The 17,936-nt window shown below is 40.3% G+C and overlaps 3 protein-coding genes across 5 annotated transcripts; 1 reads left to right on the top strand and 2 right to left on the bottom strand.

Annotated features, from left to right (window-relative positions):
* Window positions 1-910: 910 nt before the first annotated feature.
* Window positions 911-3,981, bottom strand: LOC122130916. Of its 2 annotated transcripts, XM_042705773.1 has the most exons (10): window positions 3,839-3,980; window positions 3,662-3,707; window positions 3,412-3,544; window positions 3,150-3,301; window positions 2,875-3,041; window positions 2,628-2,784; window positions 2,448-2,532; window positions 2,171-2,252; window positions 1,931-2,010; window positions 911-1,818 (listed from the first exon to the last, which is right to left on the bottom strand). In XM_042705773.1, the coding sequence occupies exons 2-10, from the start codon at window positions 3,705-3,707 to the stop codon at window positions 1,041-1,043; spliced, it is 1,680 nt and encodes a 559-aa protein (XP_042561707.1). In that variant the 5' UTR covers window positions 3,839-3,980; the 3' UTR covers window positions 911-1,040. The 2 variants fall into 2 exon arrangements, with proteins under 2 accessions (XP_042561707.1, XP_042561706.1); XM_042705772.1 differs by having other exon boundaries at window positions 3,662-3,981.
* A 1,659-nt stretch (window positions 3,982-5,640) lies between these two features.
* nsmce1 (NSE1 homolog, SMC5-SMC6 complex component) lies at window positions 5,641-11,321 on the top strand. Of its 2 annotated transcripts, none has more exons than XM_042705770.1 (8): window positions 5,641-5,887; window positions 8,408-8,560; window positions 8,711-8,832; window positions 9,135-9,212; window positions 9,340-9,486; window positions 9,595-9,711; window positions 10,324-10,450; window positions 10,822-11,321. In XM_042705770.1, the coding sequence occupies exons 2-8, from the start codon at window positions 8,443-8,445 to the stop codon at window positions 10,932-10,934; spliced, it is 822 nt and encodes a 273-aa protein (XP_042561704.1). In that variant the 5' UTR covers window positions 5,641-5,887; window positions 8,408-8,442; the 3' UTR covers window positions 10,935-11,321. The 2 variants fall into 2 exon arrangements, with proteins under 2 accessions (XP_042561704.1, XP_042561705.1); XM_042705771.1 differs by lacking the exon at window positions 5,641-5,887 and adding an exon at window positions 6,467-6,503.
* A 3,768-nt stretch (window positions 11,322-15,089) lies between these two features.
* LOC122130914 (probable ATP-dependent RNA helicase DHX58) lies at window positions 15,090-17,930 on the bottom strand. Its single transcript, XM_042705769.1, has 4 exons — window positions 17,839-17,930; window positions 17,227-17,417; window positions 16,957-17,050; window positions 15,090-16,120 (listed from the first exon to the last, which is right to left on the bottom strand). Exons 1-4 carry the CDS (start codon window positions 17,872-17,874, stop codon window positions 15,932-15,934), a joined length of 510 nt encoding a protein of 169 aa, XP_042561703.1. The 5' UTR covers window positions 17,875-17,930; the 3' UTR covers window positions 15,090-15,931.
* Between the last annotated feature and the right edge of the window lie 6 nt (window positions 17,931-17,936).

The raw sequence follows: 17,936 nt of genomic DNA, 5'->3' as shown, positions 1-17,936 counted from the left end.
TGTGAGTCAAACAAGAAAGAGAGGAGGGACTCCCATTTGTATTCGATCCTGGCTAAACTTATTTTTATTATTATTAATAAACCCATTTCAGTTCATGAGCTGTTAAATCTGCCTTATAAAAAGGAACACAATGACACCAGTGTGACAAAGAGACGTTGTCTTCAAATATATTGAAGTAAATACATTAAAATTCACACAAATTCACATTTATACACAATTATTCACAGTGGGTGAACATCAGATCAAACGTAACTAAACATCAACTATGGCTTGGATAGATAGAACTATGTGCTATACAGAACAACAGCAGTTTTCAGACACCTCTACAGCCCAAACTGGTTGGTTCACCTGAGGAGGAACACAGATGAATAACACCCAAGTCCCATCACTATCCTGTAGGCGGTATCATTATGTTCTATTTACACAAACAAAATAATATGTAAAATAAGCAAGGGTGATGGGGGGGCCGGAAAGTACAAGCATGAGACTTTGTCAACCTCAACAAGGTCCTCATAGGAACGGACAGTGCAGTGTACAAGAAATGGAAGGTTTTAAAATAACTCTACATAAATGTATCACTAAACTGTTGACAAAAAAAAATATTAATCATCTCACATTTTGGTTGTTTGAAGCCTAGCTGCATCAGTCCCAATCCAAAAGGTAAGGCTCAACAATCAGTGCAAGGACTATCAAAGTACAATTATTAGATAATATCACTGTCAAAGGCCATAAGTGTGCAATACAACAGGGTGACAATCGATGTAATTTGACCTCTAGAGTTACTGGTTAATTAAAGCATAGATTTTTTCAATCCAGTTTTGTAACATTCCTAATCTCATACTCTACTTGGTCATGCTGCACCCACCCCACCCACACCCAAACCCCCCCCCCCCCCCCCCACACACACACACACAAGTGCTAAGCTTAAACTAAAGTGCTGGTGCCTGTACAGTGCTCACAGGGGCTGGCTAGAGAGGGGGGTGAAGGTTGTTGGTTACTGCAGTTCAGTGTTGCCATATACCCTTCCCCTCAGCTTTGAATCACTTTGGCAAAACCTGATACTCATCATCCCACAGGAGTAGGCCACACTCTTGAGCAGGACAGGGCTGAAGCAGGTTCTCGTTACAAACCGACCTCAGTGCACAGTCTTTCTCTTCCTCCTGAATGCTCTGTAGTGTCTGATCCATGCAAATGCTCACTCCCTGTCCCACAGCCTTAACGAAGCTCTCGTTAGCCCCCACATGGGCGGCGAAGTGCTGATTTTCACCTGAGGACTGGGGAAGACATTGTGCTTCACTGATCAAACAGCCACCACTGGATCGGTAGCCAAGTTCTGTTTGGATGAGTGGGGCCAAATTAAGCTTACATCCGCCCATCTCCGATGCCGGCTGACCAAAACTCTCACTGGACTGATAGCCAGGGTCACTGGACAATGATGCCACAAAAAAAGATAAGTTTCCCTCCCGAGGGAATGGGCTGGTGGGAACTGAGTAGCACTCGTTGTCGAAAGACGAACCTGAGGTGCATCCAGAGTTACTCTGCGAAGTTGAGCTGGGCCTATGGAATCCCTTTGATTCTTGCGTGCGTACAGTTTCGTAGTCTGAGAGACCTGGCAAAACCACTGAGTCTGACTGGATCTGACGCACTCGTTCCAAGTCGTGCTGGACAGCCAACAGCATTCGTTCCAAGGTCTGGTTGCCCTTCTGATCCTTTTCTACGTGGCAGGTGTGCCCATAATCCACTGGAATTGAGCTTGAGTTTGTGCTTCCAGTAAGGCTGCTGTTTCCACTGCTGTCATTGTCTGAGAAGGTGGCTATGCTGTTGAAGCAAGAGACAACATTTTGCAGTGAAATCAATCAATTCAGCTAGAACAGATCAAGACGAGAGTCAAAGAGTCAACCTTTTCGGTTACAGTGCAAGGTACAATTACCTCTTCTCCTCTTCAGTGATGTCCTTTTTAGGAATAAACACCTCCATCCTGGATGTTGGAGTCTTTTCTGGGCAGAGTATCTACAAACGTAAATTAAACATAACTGTTAGTTCTTCATGAAATGTTCAGAAGTGTGCCAGTGGTGGTTGGGTCAATGGCTGTAGTCACTGGGTCTTTCAAATTATGTAGCACGTACTTCACGACTTACGCGTTTCCCCACATTTTACGCACACATCTTACCCTGTATTCTTCCAAGCTGGGATCATCAATAGATCCAATCTTTGGAGAAGAAAAATCTTTACTCCACCACTCTTTCTTGATTCTGAAGAGAAGAGTAAGGAATGTAATTAGATATTTAGGTATACCACTGCTGACACCATTACATTTACCATTTCATTCCTTTCATATTAATAGAATAGAGTAGAAATAGAATGATATTATTATTATTGTTGTTGTTGTTATTGTTATTATTATTAGTGCATGCTCAAATAGTTGATTAATCCAGTCTAGTACTTACTTCACAAAGCAGCAGCCTAATGTACAAGCAATGAGGAACAGGATCACAATTAAGACTGCAACCACTTTCCCAGTAACAATTCCAACTGAAGTGACAAGACAAGGGGGAAAATGAATGAATGTATTGTACAAATGCAATACACTACTGACAGTTTCTGTAAATTATGTTTTTTATAATTACTTTGGTTTCCACTGGGAAATGTATATTCTTCGCTCCAGTCACTGAAGTGAGTTTTGTCAAAGGATATGAATACCCGGGCCTTGATAATGAACTCTGTGTTTGGCTCTAAATACAACTCATGATGTGTTTTATGCATGGCATCTTCATGAACTGGGATCTGGAAGATAAAAGACATAAGAATAAGAAAACAACAGAAGAGTGTGATAAATACAGATATTGACCTTGCTGTTCAGCACACGTTTCTTACCCATTCTCCACCTTTCTGTGGTTTATAATACAGTTCAGTTTTCAAATCTTCTAAAAAACGAAGCGTTGACTTTGATGAAGTTTTTTCATAGTTTGTCAGCCATGTGACATTTGTTTTTCCTGCTGTTGTTAGATTGGCGCTCCTGATTGTTGGAGTTTTGGGCTTTACTGGAAATGATAGAGCAAAGGAATACACACTATGTTTCTTGACATATGTATTTGAAATGTACATAGCAAACACTAGGCTACTCATATTTCAAAATTAAGAGCACTCACTGTTTTCGGTGGTTTGAATAATCTTTGAATCCTGGATCAGTCCATTTCTCTTTAAGGTAACATTACTGTTTTCTCCATGTAAGAAGCCGTCCTCAACGTCAATTGTACAACCACATTTGATAGCATCACCGTCGGGGGAACAGTCGTAGCTCCTGGAAAGGGAAAGGAAAAGTATAGCGATAAAACACATAGAGGTGTAATAGCACTAGCCTATTCCAATATCTTAATGGGCTAAATTAATTAAAGGCTGTTAATCACCAACCTCTTTGGGGATGTGGCGAGAAAGACCACATTCAGTGAATATTTCTTGCAATTGGCAGGTTGTTTTGGTGTAAATTCACACATCATTGTTCTGTCAAAGTCATTGATGCAGTTCAAATCCAGAGAAACTGACCCTGTGCGAGGAAAAGTGATTAGCAAATAGATCAGTGGCATAGTGTACAATATTTTAACTCTAAAAGGCTACCTATCATCAATATTTTGTAAAATAAGTTCAAAGAGATGTGGCCTACCACGAATCCAAACCAGGACAATCAACTGGAAAGCATTTTTAAGCATCTGTAAGAAACGGCACTTTAAGTAAGACTTTCTAACTCGGACACAATTTAACTTTGCCAGACTGAACATAAACGCCATAATAGCCTACTCACTGCTACCAAGTTGTTAACCCAACTTTAACAATTCCTTACCTTCGCCAATGTGGTTTTCTTCGCTGATCACAGTATACTGTTGAAAATATATAACCCAGGATATAAGTGCGCAGTAAGTAGGACTGACAGCCTACGTGCTCTCCTTCCTAGATCTCGAAGAATATTCTACTGAAAGAAAAGGGCGTGTTTTCAACGTTTACTGGAAGTAGACTACGGTCCCATTCCGTTTTTGACCTGGAAAAGTTATGAAGTTGTTATGAGGAAGTAATTTACCCATATGGAATGGGTAGGCAAATGCGGAGGTGTTCTTCGAGTAGGCTACTTGACTGTTGTGAAAATAAATTCCATTGTTATGTTTAATCAATGGATGTATGTTTGTAAGCTTTACAATATGGCTGTAAAAGTGTTTCAAGACATAACGTCAGAGAAAAAGCATTAAACCCATAGATGTAGCCCTACTGCTAGCCTACATCAAAGTTTGACTCCACCTGTTCATATAATTGTATACATTGAATGGAGATTTTGTAACCATTAATGTTAAGTTATTCCAGTAGCTTGCAGTAAGAAACAAGCACAACACATTCCAATGTGCCTACAAGCCTAATACCTTCAACAAGGTGCTTATGCTGTTAAAGGTTGACTATAGCTCACTTTGCATGTCAACGTCCACTACCCTTAGGCCATTTTACCTTAAGTGATAGGGATTAATCAAGCATCTCTATCAGAGAGGGATCTGTTTAAGGCATGCAGGGACTTTAGTTAGAACATATGATTGGAACAGGCTAGGCAAACCACATGCTCGTATCAAATTCAGTGTTGTGTGTAGTGAAATGTGCTGCCAGTTTCACTTAATTTTTCTCCCTGCTTTGCCCTCCAACTTCATTCTGTATGAATGTCACACAAATACCCCTTGTATGTCAAGACATAAGGTTCTTCAAAGTGTATAGTGATTTACAGTCAATTTCAAGATTTCAGGTCTGTTCTCTTCAATAGTCAAGCCTGACGAGATGGCAACATGTATTTCTCCCCCTTCCCATGTGCAAGTGCAGAATACGTCTTCACTTGTAATATTGCTCTATTCTCCAATCACCCTATACCGTGACAATGTGGGGATTGCAATTCTTGGGTGATCTATAAGCATGTGCTGGTTTTCAGAGACACTTTAAGGAAGAAGTTATGCCCACATCCCTGTTAGGTTAGGCTTGTACATATTTCTTCAGGACATATCTCACATGTTTTGCAAGTTTTGCATTGTGCCACTAAAGCACATCCTGGCACACTGATCTGACTGAAATGTACAATGTACTATATTATCACTTGGGAGCATCACCAAAAATACACTAACATATATTTAATGTATATTTAAGTTAGATTGGGCATGAATAATATTTTATTCACATTGTCTGTGCGAGGCCAAAGCAAATTAATGCTAAATCCCCCCCACAATAACCACATAAGATGAAATGGATGGGAGTGTGGTTATAGATCCATCTTTTCTCAGCCAACAACAGCAACCATATTGTTGTAGTACCTCAAATGGGAATGCATACTGTTTATTACCATTTATAACTGTCAAAATGAGGTCCTAATTGTAATGCATTGAATTCTTGTATGGCAATTCATAACTTAGCATCTCCGCTCTGCATTATAACGTTATTTCCACAGATCCTACTTGCTTCAGTTGACTGCATGTATCATAGAACGTGCAAAATGCAACAAGCAGCTTAATGACCTGCAAGCTGTAGCCATGGGTCAAACAGTTTCTCTATTTTCCGCTATTAGTTCTGTCATCTTTCAGTGATATCATCCATATCTTCTATTGGGTTATTGTAAGACGTACTGTGATCAAATTAGATCGAAGTAGTAAAAGTCAAGGAAGAAAAAAAGAACCAATGGTGTGTTCGAGCAAACTTTGACGTATTCTTTCAAGAGTTACAAAAGGTTTTGGGTGTTGAACAGTGCCATGGTAAAATTCTGGCGCGGGAAAGTGACAAACAGGAAGATAATTTTCAACTGGAATCTGGAGAGGGCTAAGGGGTTTTCTGATCTTTTGGAGTCACAGTTGCCAGTTAGCTGGTCAACTGCTTGGTAAGATTAATTTGATTAATGTTACATTATCTGTATATACCACAGTTGGCGATGTGTTTTCATTTATACAGCTATTTCAATCGTCCCTGGGCGGGCAAATATGTAGCTAGCTAGGATAGCTAGATTCTATAAAGTGAGTTGTAAACATTACAGCTTAACGTTACTCAGTGGCAGTTGTAGCATGACTTACTGGAGTTCATAGTCAGTTCGGTTTGTAATAAATTAATTGTTCCGAACTGTACGGAACTTATATCGCTTGTCGCATATATCTCTGGCTGCAAGGAGTTACTTGTTCATTGCGGTATGTTTTGATGGTTAGCTTGCTAATAGGGATGCACGATAATATCGGCACGACATCGGTATCTGCAGATAAAAGCTTCAAAACTTAATTATCGGCATCTGCAGATATGAACATTTCTGTCGATGTACCTGGCCGATAAAGTGACGTTCAAATTATGCGCACGCGAAGCAAATGTTTTGGTTACTATGAGCACCAACAACGTAATTCAAGACGTTGGCTGTGTGGCAGTACTTCACAGTATCAGAGGATGTGGACATGCTATTTGTCAGGAAACTTTTCAGGAGATGGAAGAGGAGACGACAGCTTGGCCGTAATGTAGGTTGCATGCATAGATGCAGACCACCCGCGTGCAACGCTTTGCAACATTACCTGTCGCGCGCTAATACAAGTTAATAAGTTGCTAGTTAGCTAGACAACACTAGCTAGTTAGCTTGCATGCTACGTGACACCAGCGAAGTTGATGATCTTATTTGACGGGATGTGAAACGTTATGTCACGAGCCCACGCTATCTGTACATGGCTTACTTTTGCATATATGGAATTTATATAGCTAACTTGGCAATAACCTTACATAGATTAGTCTAGAAATCCTAGAAGGGATGTTATTAAACTGTAAGTCAGTTAACCAACGTTAGCTTGCCAAGTTAGCCAAGTTGCATTTCCAGAGTGTAGCTGTTCAAGTTGGTACTGTTCAAGTATGAAAATTGTGACGTGAAAATATAAATAAATCTGCCATATTTGAAATCATTTCAATAGTTTCATGAGTGAATGTCTATTTCTAAAATGATACAAATCAAGTTTTTAATGTCCTGTATCTACAGCAATACCCTATCATAATAACAGATTAATTCTAGTACAGGAGAGACTTTTCAATAATTAAAAAGCAGAGGTGTATATATCGGTATCGGCATCGGCAATCGGCCAAAATGAGCTTGTAAATATCGGCATATCGGCTAAAATTCAATATCGTGCATCCCTACTTGCTAACGTTAGCCTGCCATGTGTTATGTATATCTATGGTGAAAGCCATCCTTGTTTTCAAATGGTATCCAATGACCCCCTTATGAAGTAGCCACGATTCAAAAGAATATGATTCAAGAACTTCAACTATTAAATGCACGTAATCTCAAACCTGGGACGTGCGGTTGGTTTAAAGTATGATTCATTCTTGGTTACATTACTAACACAATGGGAAATATAGGCCTACTTTGTACATTATTCATTGTTTTTCTATTTAGACCTTACGTGTCGAGAAGGGTCCGAAACTGTTGTTTATATTGTATTAGTATTAGCAGCAAAATGTAGTTAAAGTATTAAAGTAAAAGTACCGGTTTGGTTCCTCTGACTGATATATTATAATATATGACATCATTAGATTATTAATATTGAAGCATCAGTGTGTAAGCAGCATATTACTATTGTAGCTGCTAGAGATGCAGCAGGTTTGAACAGATTTGAAATTAAACCACGTGAGAAGTTTAGAGCGGAAAATCAGCTGTAAAAATGGAGCTGTTAACAACTCCTAGTCATAAACATCTGAAATGTGACTCAGACTTCACACTGCTTTTTGTAAGATGTCAGAAGCCAGATAGGCTGGACATCACTGGTTTGCACTATATCATTTTGTGTACAGGGTGCGAGACCTCTCCCAAGAACTACGTAATGCCTCATGGCACCTCCTCACGCAACAACTAGACCCATGTCCTAGCTAGAAGAGGAAGCTAGAATTCCTTATTTGTTGTTGTTTTATGGTTGATGTGCTGAGCACTTGTCTGTTTTGTATACTGTTTTGCAATACAATTTTTAAAAAAAAGAAGAAGAAGAGGAAGCTAGCACAGTATTCTCTGTATGGGCATCATGGCAGGCCGAGGAAGAGAAAAACAGACATTAACCGAACAAGAGGCTTTTACTCGTTTAGCCTGTCCGTAGCTAAAACAAGTGTGTTACTCTGATGTGCATGCTTGCTCCATAGGATTCCATTATATAGCCATTTTGGGGTTGTTGGTGTTAGCATTTTTACTTAATCCTGGACTGATTTTGATTGTTTTTGTCCCTTGTAAAAATGTTGGACCCAGGTTGAAAAATCCAGAAGTTTCCCTTTAAGTACAGTACTTGAGTAAATGTACTTAGTTATTCTCCACCACTGATCAATGGATGTTTAATCTCATATTATTAAATCTTACTAACCGCAGTGTCATGAAAATTGTCTTTTTCTCTAGATACAGGAAGGTTGTGAGACGTCTTCTGCCTCGGTATGACGCGGCCAATGGTAGACAGTCACCGCAGGTTCCTACAAACGATGATGAGCAATGGCATTATTGATGGCTCCCAGGCTGAGGCATTGCATAAGCACTGTTGTGAAGCTGCTGGTGGTAAAATTTGACTTTTTTCCTTCTCAGTGTGAAGTCTAGAAACAAATTGTCTCATTGTGATCCTGCCCACTCAAAACATTTGCAGGCAACAGTAATAAATGATATGAAATGTTTTCCTTACTAATTGTCTTCCCTCTCTAATTCATGCAGTCAACTATAGCCAGGACAGACTGGATGAGTTCATAGAAGTTATCAACATACACCTGCAACCCATGTTCATGCATATCAGGAAGGGAATGTCTGAAGACGATGGCCTTCAGTATTATGCTTTGGTAGGTAATGTGTGTGTTGTGTTTGGGAGGTAATGTGTGTGTTGTGTTTGGTAGGTAATGTGTGTGTTGTGTTTGGTAGGTAATGTGTGTGTTGTGTTTGGTAGGTAATGTGTGTGTTGTGTTTGGTAGGTAATGTGTGTGTTGTGTTTGGGAGGTAATGTGTGTGTTGTGTTTGGGAGGTAATGTGTGTGTTGTGTTTGGTAGGTAATGTGTGTGTTGTGTTTGGTAGGTAATGTGTTGTATATGTGTATATTTGGCCACTGAACGCTCCTATTCTAAAATCTGTTGACTTTCTCTTAAAGGTAAATTTAGCTGAGACGGACGTGACCCGAATGTCTTCTGATTATGCCGACAATGAGCTGGAGCTGTTCAGGAAAATAGTAAGTTTCGTGTGTTTCTAGTCCATGACCACATCATACATAGATTACATCCTGACTCGCATGCAAATAGGTGCACACCTCTATGCAAACCCCACTGCAATACAAAGCTGTCGTCCTGTGTCATTAGATGGATTTGGTTGCGGAGTCTGAGAATGGAACGGCCTCGTCCACTGATATTTTGAACTGTGGTGATGCTCTCCTTTCGAAAAAACTAAAGAAAAAGGAGACGGAACAAGTTTTAAATAAGTTTGTCCAAAATAAGTGGTTGACTGAGGTATGTTCCCCTGAAAGGCAGTTTTACCTATGTGTAGTCTTCTGAAAAACATTTCCTCACATGAATAGAACAGAGTGCTATAAGCTGACTTCAGTTGTGTCTTGACAGAAACATGGAGAATATTCACTGAGCACTCGGTGTATTATGGAGATGGAACAGTACATGCGTACCTTATACCAGGATCTCATCAAAAACTGTCATGTATGCGATATCATAGCCTTCCAGGTAAATTACGCTACTGTTAAATCTGAATGTGGTTTAATGGTTTTTTTGTTTTATTTTACAGCATGGGCAAAGTATTACCAGATGTTTAGTGCAGTAAGAAGAGATGAAATGAGAGACTGAAAAAGTACCTGTCCAGAAAGGTCTAATATTACAAATGGTTGCATACTTCATATTGTGACATTATAGTCTGATTTTCTGCTGTTTTCCACATGAGGGTTGAATGTAATAATAATAATAGTAATAATAACAATAAGTAATAGTATATTCTCGAATAATGTTGTATGCGATAGTAGTTTGTTATAATAGTGGTAATAATAATAATAATAATAAACACACATAGTAATGGTAATAATAATACCACAAACAGACAGGCTCTCTTCAGTTGCTTGTACTATAATTTCGGTGAAAGGTAAGCTGGGGAGCCCTTGTTTGGTTATAACTAGACCGTAAGACGCCTAGCCTTGTACGGCGCGTTATGCATCTGGATCAGTTAATGCACCCTGCACAATACAAACATTGCTTCTAAGTAGAGCATGCAGACATAATATTTAAACTGACCGACTAAACAGCACACGCCTGATGGATTGCCTCTCTCTGTCCTGTGGTGGCCAGTGCCAGATGTGTGAGAACCCAGACTGTGGGATCAGGATGCACTTGCCCTGTGTGGCCCGCTACTTCAGGGGCCGCAGCGACCCCCACTGCCCCGCCTGCAACGAGTTCTGGCCACACGAGATCCCAGGTAAAAAGACACACACGTAGATTTCCCAATGCACACGCATGTACTTGTGTGTCCCAATGTGTACTGTTGTTTTTTGCATTTCGTTGAAGTAACAGAGAATTCTCACAATGGTGTTCGAGGAAAGACTGTAAATAAAATTGCATTTAAGAACAACAATAATAATTTCACTGTCTCTTGTTTTAGAGTATTGTTCTAGGCATAGCTGATTTGTGGGTTTCTTCCTCACACAGTCATGCACCATGAGACACATTCATCCGATACACTTTAGACAAAAGCCTTCAAAGTTTTTAATGAAAATGTGTTCTATTGATACACAAAGCATTATCTGGTTATCTGACTCCCCTGCTGGTGTTATCCTTTTGTTTATCCAGAAATCCACAGGCCTCTGGCCTCTCAAAGTCAGCCCTCGTCTGCAAAGGAGAACACTGCGCCCAGATCCACACCCTCGACCTCCCAGACCCGCAGGTCCAGCAGGCGATTATAGCCTCAGTCATCTGTCATAGCACCACACAATCTCCATGGAGCCACTGCAGCCTGAACGTTGTTTTATTTTGTACATTTTGATGCAGAAAACAGCATAAGAGTTAGGTGACAAATTAGCCAAGAAGTCAATGTTCTGAGGACTAATGATGGAGTTAAAGGCCTCCAGACAGGGAAAGTGCACAGTATATGGATACACCACTGTACAGAAATGACTGACGTTTCAACTTTTGGAAGCTCCGCTTTTGTTTTTGATTGACTTTTTCTTTTTTATACCATTCCATTGCTTCTAAATCCGCTGGACTCTCAGTTTACCATTTCATGTGTTTAGTGTGTTTTGATAAGTGGTAATATTTTAATCAGTTCTAAAATAAAGGTACATTTGAATGTTCTTTTGTGTGTATACTAATTTGAACGAATTTGAGAAGTGTTTGCTCAAGTCGATTTACATACGCTTTCCAAATATTTGCATACATTCAAAACCAAGTTAGGGTTTCAGCACACTTCGCCTAGAAGGCCTGTTTTTTGTTTTGTTTTACAGCGGTTGATTTTGTATTGCGTGTCTGCTGCACTTGACACATATTTGTTTCTCTTTGATCAGAAAACAGTCTCCTACGTCCTACCCAGTGCACACCTGTCAAACCGGTCTTAAGGATACACTGGGGTTCATTTTAAATGTCAGTGTTGGTGGTTTTACCGTATTCAAACCAGTTGTGACCACCGATTCGTCAAACGGGGAAGACGAAACACGAGTGTATGGACATTTGCGTCTTGCATATTATACTATATTGATACATTTAAATGTAAATAAATTACAATATTTATGCACTGCAGTCTTCTCTGTGGGTAGGCTGTTACTTTGAGGCAAGGAGGATCAAGGGTTTCACTGTGCCGAGCTCTTTACAGCACTTCATTGCATTATAGCACTGTGAGGCTGAGTACACCCTACTGACCAGGCACCGACTTAGGCTACGGAATCGGAACTATAGTTGGTGCATATTATCGGTCTTCAATAGTTTCTGTAGCAATGGGGAACATGGTGTTTGTCAGTGGAGAGGGTCAAAAGAACGGTTGCCTCCCCCGCTATGGTACATTGCATTCTGCATTTCCCCTTGTAAATATGGAACAGGAACATTCCCGATAGTAAAACTCTGCGCAACAACTCTGCGGAATTAACCCTTATCTGACAAGACTACAAAATAATTCATGTCGAAACTACCAGCCGCACTTGCATCAGATCTTATTCCTGTGTGTCACTTTCCACGTGTGTCACAAGTGTTGCACCACTGGTAAAGAGAATGAGAAAACAGGAAAGGCTTGCCCTGGTACACTAACCAGACAAATTATTCGCAAACTAGAAAAATGGTACTCCACCAAACTTGAGGTATTTCATCTAGCATGGAAGGATAGCCTTGTAAGATGCAAAATCAGCCTACTATTATTCATTGATTGAAAAATATAAAAACAACCCAAGGTTTCTCTTTAACACCATTTCCAGACTGACCAACACCACAACAAAATCGAACATTCTGTTCCTATAACCTGTAGCAGTAACGATTTCAATAACATTTTAACAATAAGAGAACAAAATTCACAGCCTCCTCACCCTATAGCCCTTCAATAATGCTCTACCTCTGTTACACCCCCACAACATCGGACACTCCAAGAATCCTTCACGCCCAATGACCTCCCTGCACTCAATTTCCTGATCTCCTCATCTAAATCATCAACGTGCCAACTTAACCCTATTCCTATAAAACTACTTAAACACGCACTACCCCTTATTAAATGAGACATTACTTAAAGTAATGAACAATTCACTGATTTCAGGATACGTTCCACAATCCTTCAAAACAGCAGTGATCAAACCATCTCTCAAAACACCTAACCTTGATCCTGATAATCTGGCTTACTATAGGCCTATATCCAACCTCCCTTTCTTGTCAAAAATTCTTGAGAAAGTAATAGCAAAGCAACTTGTCCTTTCTGCATACAAAAACAAGAATATCTCCAAGATATAGAAATATCCAAGAAGATCTCCAATCTTGCTTTAGAGCTCATCACAGCACTGAAATGGTCTTAGTCCACGTTCTGAATGACCTTCGAATCGCATCTGATCATGGGTGCATTTCAATACTGGTTCTTCTAGACCTTGGTGCTGCTTTCGACACTATAGATAATTAAGTTAGTTAATAAGCCATCCAATCACACCAAAGCTATGTAAGTTGTGCACTGTTATTGTATTCTGCCACACTTACTATCCTAACTAAAATGTCCATGCACAACTCCTCAAAACTAAACAAACAAATTGCCATACACCGTGCTGGGCCTCCTCTCCCTCTCCCTCTCCTTTTATATTATATTATGGTATAACTGCTGCTGATAAAGTGGCCATATTACCTACTGTTAATTGTTTAGCTTTGATCTTTTTGAGAGATCTTGTGCTGTTCTGATTGGATTTACGTACTCTATCTCTTCTTTCTCCACCACTTACCTTCTTACACACACACACACACACACACACACACACACACACACACACACACACACACACACACACACAGTGTTGTTTTAATCTGACCATCAATATTAAGTGTAAGTGTTCCATAACAGACTGTTAACCCCACCAAGGCCTGGGACCCTTTAAGTAAGACTCCTCCAACAGAACTCTGGGATGGCTATAGACAACACATGTTGTCCTGTGAAGGAGGGCCTTTACGGATCCCGGGTACAGCATGCAACACGTGTTGTGGCTGTTGCCAACCAGTTGTGCACTGTTATTGTATCCTGCCATCCTGCTTTCTACCCTGACTAAAATTTCCATACACCTTGCTGGGCAGCCTCTCCCTCTCCCTCTCCTTTTATATTATATCATGGTATAACGGCTGCTGATAAAGTGGCCATATTACCTACTGTTAATTGTTAACCTTAATTTATCTATTTATCTGTTTATCAAATTGACGTTTACAAACCAAATTTTCTATCTTATATCGTGACCTTTGCTCACAAATGCTGATGGCTATGGACACATTGTTCCTCACCACCATATCCAATCAGTACAACTATGCACATTGGTAGGTGAACTCTACCAACTCGCTTTGTCTCTTTCTTCCCCCCTATTCTAGATTATCTTCGCTGTGAGATGCTGCTGTAGTCTATCCACCTGACCTTGCAGAAACCCTTGGTATACAACTACCCAACCCCACCACATGCACCTATTCTACCCCATACTCTGTGTTAGCCTTACCTGCAAAGTAAATAATTGCCACCATTGACAACGAAAATGTTCTGTTCCGTTACCCTACTTACCCTTGTAATAGTAACCTACGAGCACACTGTATACACGCTATGCTGTTTTACAATATTTGAATGCTCTCTCCCCACCTTATCCACTATTTATTTTGTATGCATCATGTTTATACCATGTTATGCTTGTAGGTATTGTGTACATTTACTACATGTATGCTAGCATGCTCATCCTGATACATATATGAATTTATGAATATATTTTCTGATTGTTTCCCCTCCCTTTCTGTCACAAGTCCCCCCTCCCCCCCTTTTTTTCTCTCTATCTGTACCTCTCTACTAATCCGGTTTCAAGAAGATGATGTGCCGAGGTTCTGCTTGAGGTTTCTTCCTGTAAATATGGAGTTTGGCCCCTGTTGCCATTGTGCTTGCTGTAAGGAGGTTCAGGCCCTGGGCTCTGTAAAGCACCTAGAGACAATGGTATTGTTTTGGCGCTATATAAATCGAATTTAATTGAATTGAACTACTTTTGTTTAGCGGCTGATATTTTATATAGACTATGCCAAGCATATGAGTTAGGAATTCCAGGAATTGCTAAAATTATATTTTCTCAATATCCACGGCCAGTTAAACTAAAGATGATGATGGTCTGAGAGCGGATCAGAAGTGGCACACCACTAATGGGGTGCCAACCAAAATCCACCGGAGGACCGATATATGCTGCTATATGGGATGTAATATTCTCAAAATGTCTGGTACTTTTGTTGATCTGTTTGCTGAAATCATCAAGTGACTCATCCTGGTAGTTTTGATACACATATAAATCAGTTTCAGTTCAAGCCATTCGAACACCAGGACGTTTTGACAGGTGAGCAGGCAAAGGTCTTTAGACCAAAGAGACTACAAGCAGCAATTTTTGTGGCACACCAAAGCCATAGGTAAAACTTTATTCACTTGGTTTTCTTAAAGAGGAGATTTCATAGATCAGTCAATCATTTTCAGAGATGATAATGTCACACAGTGATGCATCACTTCTTGATTAATGAAATTGTAGTTGTTACACTAACTGCACGATATTTTTCCAGTATCCTTTTTGAAAGTATAGACATGATTGATAACTTAATAATGACAGCAGATGCAAACCAGTAAAATCCATAGAAAATCCATACATCATACAGCAACCTATATACAAATAATGTAATCTAAATTTTGAGTGAAACACAAATGGGTCACTCTGGGTTACTGCTTTGTAACTTTATCTTTAGATAATTACTTTAGAAAGACTAAGGTTCACAGTCATAAGTGATCTTAAACATATCCTCATTTAATAGTCTCAATAACCCGATTTGTTGAAGTCCTGGTTGAACAGGAAACTTCTGAAAAGACAATTTGACGAAAAATATTGCACAACATCAACACCTAGTGGTTACGGTGCCAAATGCAGCTCTCAAAAGACCATAATTACATTCACATGACTATTTATTTACATATGATAGTGGACTGGAGTCCAGAGCGATCACCTCCGTTAGTCCAAATACGTTAAAATACCCACTGTGCTCTGAATGCCCACCGTGCTTTGTTTTCATAATAGCAACTCAAAAAAGAGATTGGAGTGTGAGATAATAAGGTGCTGGGCCCCAGGAAAGACGATTTCATTTTCAGCATTTCATAATTTTCTATATCATACATTTGACCATGTCGCATGCATCCACCATGCATTCACCATGCATCCGTGGTGTTAGAGCAGTATCTGGTTCAGTCTAGGTCAAGGCCGAGGCCCACGGAATCGACATACTTGAGAAAGTCAAACTCTTCTACTGGAAAAGGCACGTCCTTCCACTTCTTAGGAGACCTGGTGTCTTGCGGAGTCTTGATAGAGAAGCTCTTAACATTTATACAGGGAAGAACAACCACTCTCTTAAACTTGATCTCCATACCCCAGTCCTGAAGGACACAAAAGGAAGATTTTACTGTATATTGAAGGGCTGTGAAATAGATGTGAGGAAAGGATATAATACACAAGCCTCCACCAACTCATATTCACACACCTGTATCTACACTCAAGCTGACAGTGATTGGGAATGGGGTAGGGGCTGTATGACTAGAGTGCGTTAATGTAGAATTTCTCCAGCTAGCTTGTTAGCTATCCAGTTGCTCGCCAACTGACTAGTTCGTTACTTGCTGTTACCACAGGCTTTTCTTATAGTCTTATAGAATCAAATGTGCTGACATTCGCATTTTTTACACAACGGGTGTGCTCACTTGTCGGGGATGACAAGTTTTAACCAACCTGCTTCTTGCACTAACACTGAATAATTCTTTTGCTTTTGTAAGGCAATACTTTCAAGATCAGTCAATAAATATTGTTGGTTTTGACTTATATGTTGCCCCCTTCTTTATGTTGTTACTGGACATATCATGTGTCCTGTTAAGCTATGTTACATCATACAACATTTGAGAAATGTGGATAATGAAAAAGTGAGATCATTTAATGTGGAGCCACATCATGTTTGCTTATGCAGGCTCCTGGATGCAACTTTCTTCCATAGCTTTCCACCTGTAACTTGCTACTCTAGCTATGTAGCAAGTGGGGGAATATTACTGTTGTGTGCTGCCAATAGTGGAAAAAAAGGTATTGCTGTATGAGTTAATCAGCTAACTTAATGTACCTACTGAATGGGTCGCCTTAATCATTATCAAAAAAATTGCCCCCCCCTGATCATTTTTTCAGGAGCCGCCACTACACACACACACACACACACACACACACACTGATGTACCTTTCTACATTTAGCACAGATGATCTTTCGTCCGGGCTCCCAGTCTTCAAAATGTCTTTCCAAGGGTACTTGTCCTCCAGTTCTGAAGTACATCCTGACACACACACACAAACACACACACACAAACAAAAAACACAAAATCGCACAAATTGAACACACCCACATAAATTATACATTGAAATTACACATTGACAAATACATTATACACAAAGACTGGAATGTTATTGAAGTAATACATACACCTCATCGGAAAGACTCCCGTGTACTCACTTAAAGTCAGGGTTCACGATGACGTGATGTGAGTTCTCTATGACTCTGATGTCGTTTCCGTGGGCGACGGGAGTGAAACACCCCCGACAGCTGAGCTGCACATCGGTGGCGGTAAAGCGATGCCTGGCCTTGTCCTTCATCTTTTCCTCCATCATACGGGTAACCACAGCAGTCTGTTGGAGCGCCGCTATCTAACACACAAAAGGGAGAGAAGCTGAGTAATGCGGCTCAGCTAATTCAGCCTCAGCAGCACTCGTTTGTTTGGTTGGAGAAGGACATTATGTCCAAAACACTCAGGTTTTTTGAGAGCTCTTGTGCCTTTTCTGGTTTGGATTGGATTTACTCTATCTCTTCTTTTTCCACCACTACCCTCCTTACACACACACACAGACACAAACACACATACACACACACACACACACACACACACACACACACACACACACACACACACACACACACACACACACACACACACACACACAGGGTTATTTTAATCTGGCCATCAATATTAAGTGTGAGCGTTCTATAACAGACTGTTAACCCCACCAAGGCCTGGGACCCTGTAAGTAAGACTCCTCCAACAGAACTCTGGGATGGCGGAGGACTGACCTTGCGCCGATACGTCCGATTCTCCGCCCTCTCCATGTGCTGCACCTGTGCTACGGCTTGGCTGGTCAGCTCCTCCAAGTACTCGTTGACCTTCTCCC

This window comes from Clupea harengus, unplaced genomic scaffold, assembly GCF_900700415.2.
Source record: "Clupea harengus unplaced genomic scaffold, Ch_v2.0.2, whole genome shotgun sequence".
NCBI classification, from domain to species: domain Eukaryota; kingdom Metazoa; phylum Chordata; class Actinopteri; order Clupeiformes; family Clupeidae; genus Clupea; species Clupea harengus.
This window is presented reverse-complemented; position numbering and strand designations above follow the sequence as displayed.

What these genes read in the sequence shown, in the direction of transcription:
- LOC122130916 (XM_042705772.1), bottom strand. Translation starts at nt 3,785, where the DNA reads ATGGCGTTTATGTTCAGTCTGGCAAAGTTAAATTGTGTCCGAGTTAGA. An exon ending in CACAGAAAGGTGGAGAATGG is followed by an intron (nt 2,785 to 2,874) that starts GTAAGAAACGTG and finishes TTTATCTTCCAG; the next exon opens with ATCCCAGTTCATGAAGATGC. An exon ending in TTAGGCTGCTGCTTTGTGAA is followed by an intron (nt 2,253 to 2,447) that starts GTAAGTACTAGA and finishes TCTTCTCTTCAG; the next exon opens with AATCAAGAAAGAGTGGTGGA.
- LOC122130914 (XM_042705769.1), bottom strand. Translation starts at nt 17,874, where the DNA reads ATGGAGAGGGCGGAGAATCGGACGTATCGGCGCAAG. An exon ending in ATCGTGAACCCTGACTTTAA is followed by an intron (nt 17,051 to 17,226) that starts GTGAGTACACGG and finishes TGTGTGTGTCAG; the next exon opens with GATGTACTTCAGAACTGGAG. An exon ending in TCTGTGCTAAATGTAGAAAG is followed by an intron (nt 16,121 to 16,956) that starts GTACATCAGTGT and finishes TGTGTCCTTCAG; the next exon opens with GACTGGGGTATGGAGATCAA.
- nsmce1 (XM_042705770.1), top strand. Translation starts at nt 8,443, where the DNA reads ATGACGCGGCCAATGGTAGACAGTCACCGCAGGTTCCTACAAACGATG. An exon ending in TGGAGCTGTTCAGGAAAATA is followed by an intron (nt 9,213 to 9,339) that starts GTAAGTTTCGTG and finishes CTGTGTCATTAG; the next exon opens with ATGGATTTGGTTGCGGAGTC. An exon ending in AAAATAAGTGGTTGACTGAG is followed by an intron (nt 9,487 to 9,594) that starts GTATGTTCCCCT and finishes GTGTCTTGACAG; the next exon opens with AAACATGGAGAATATTCACT.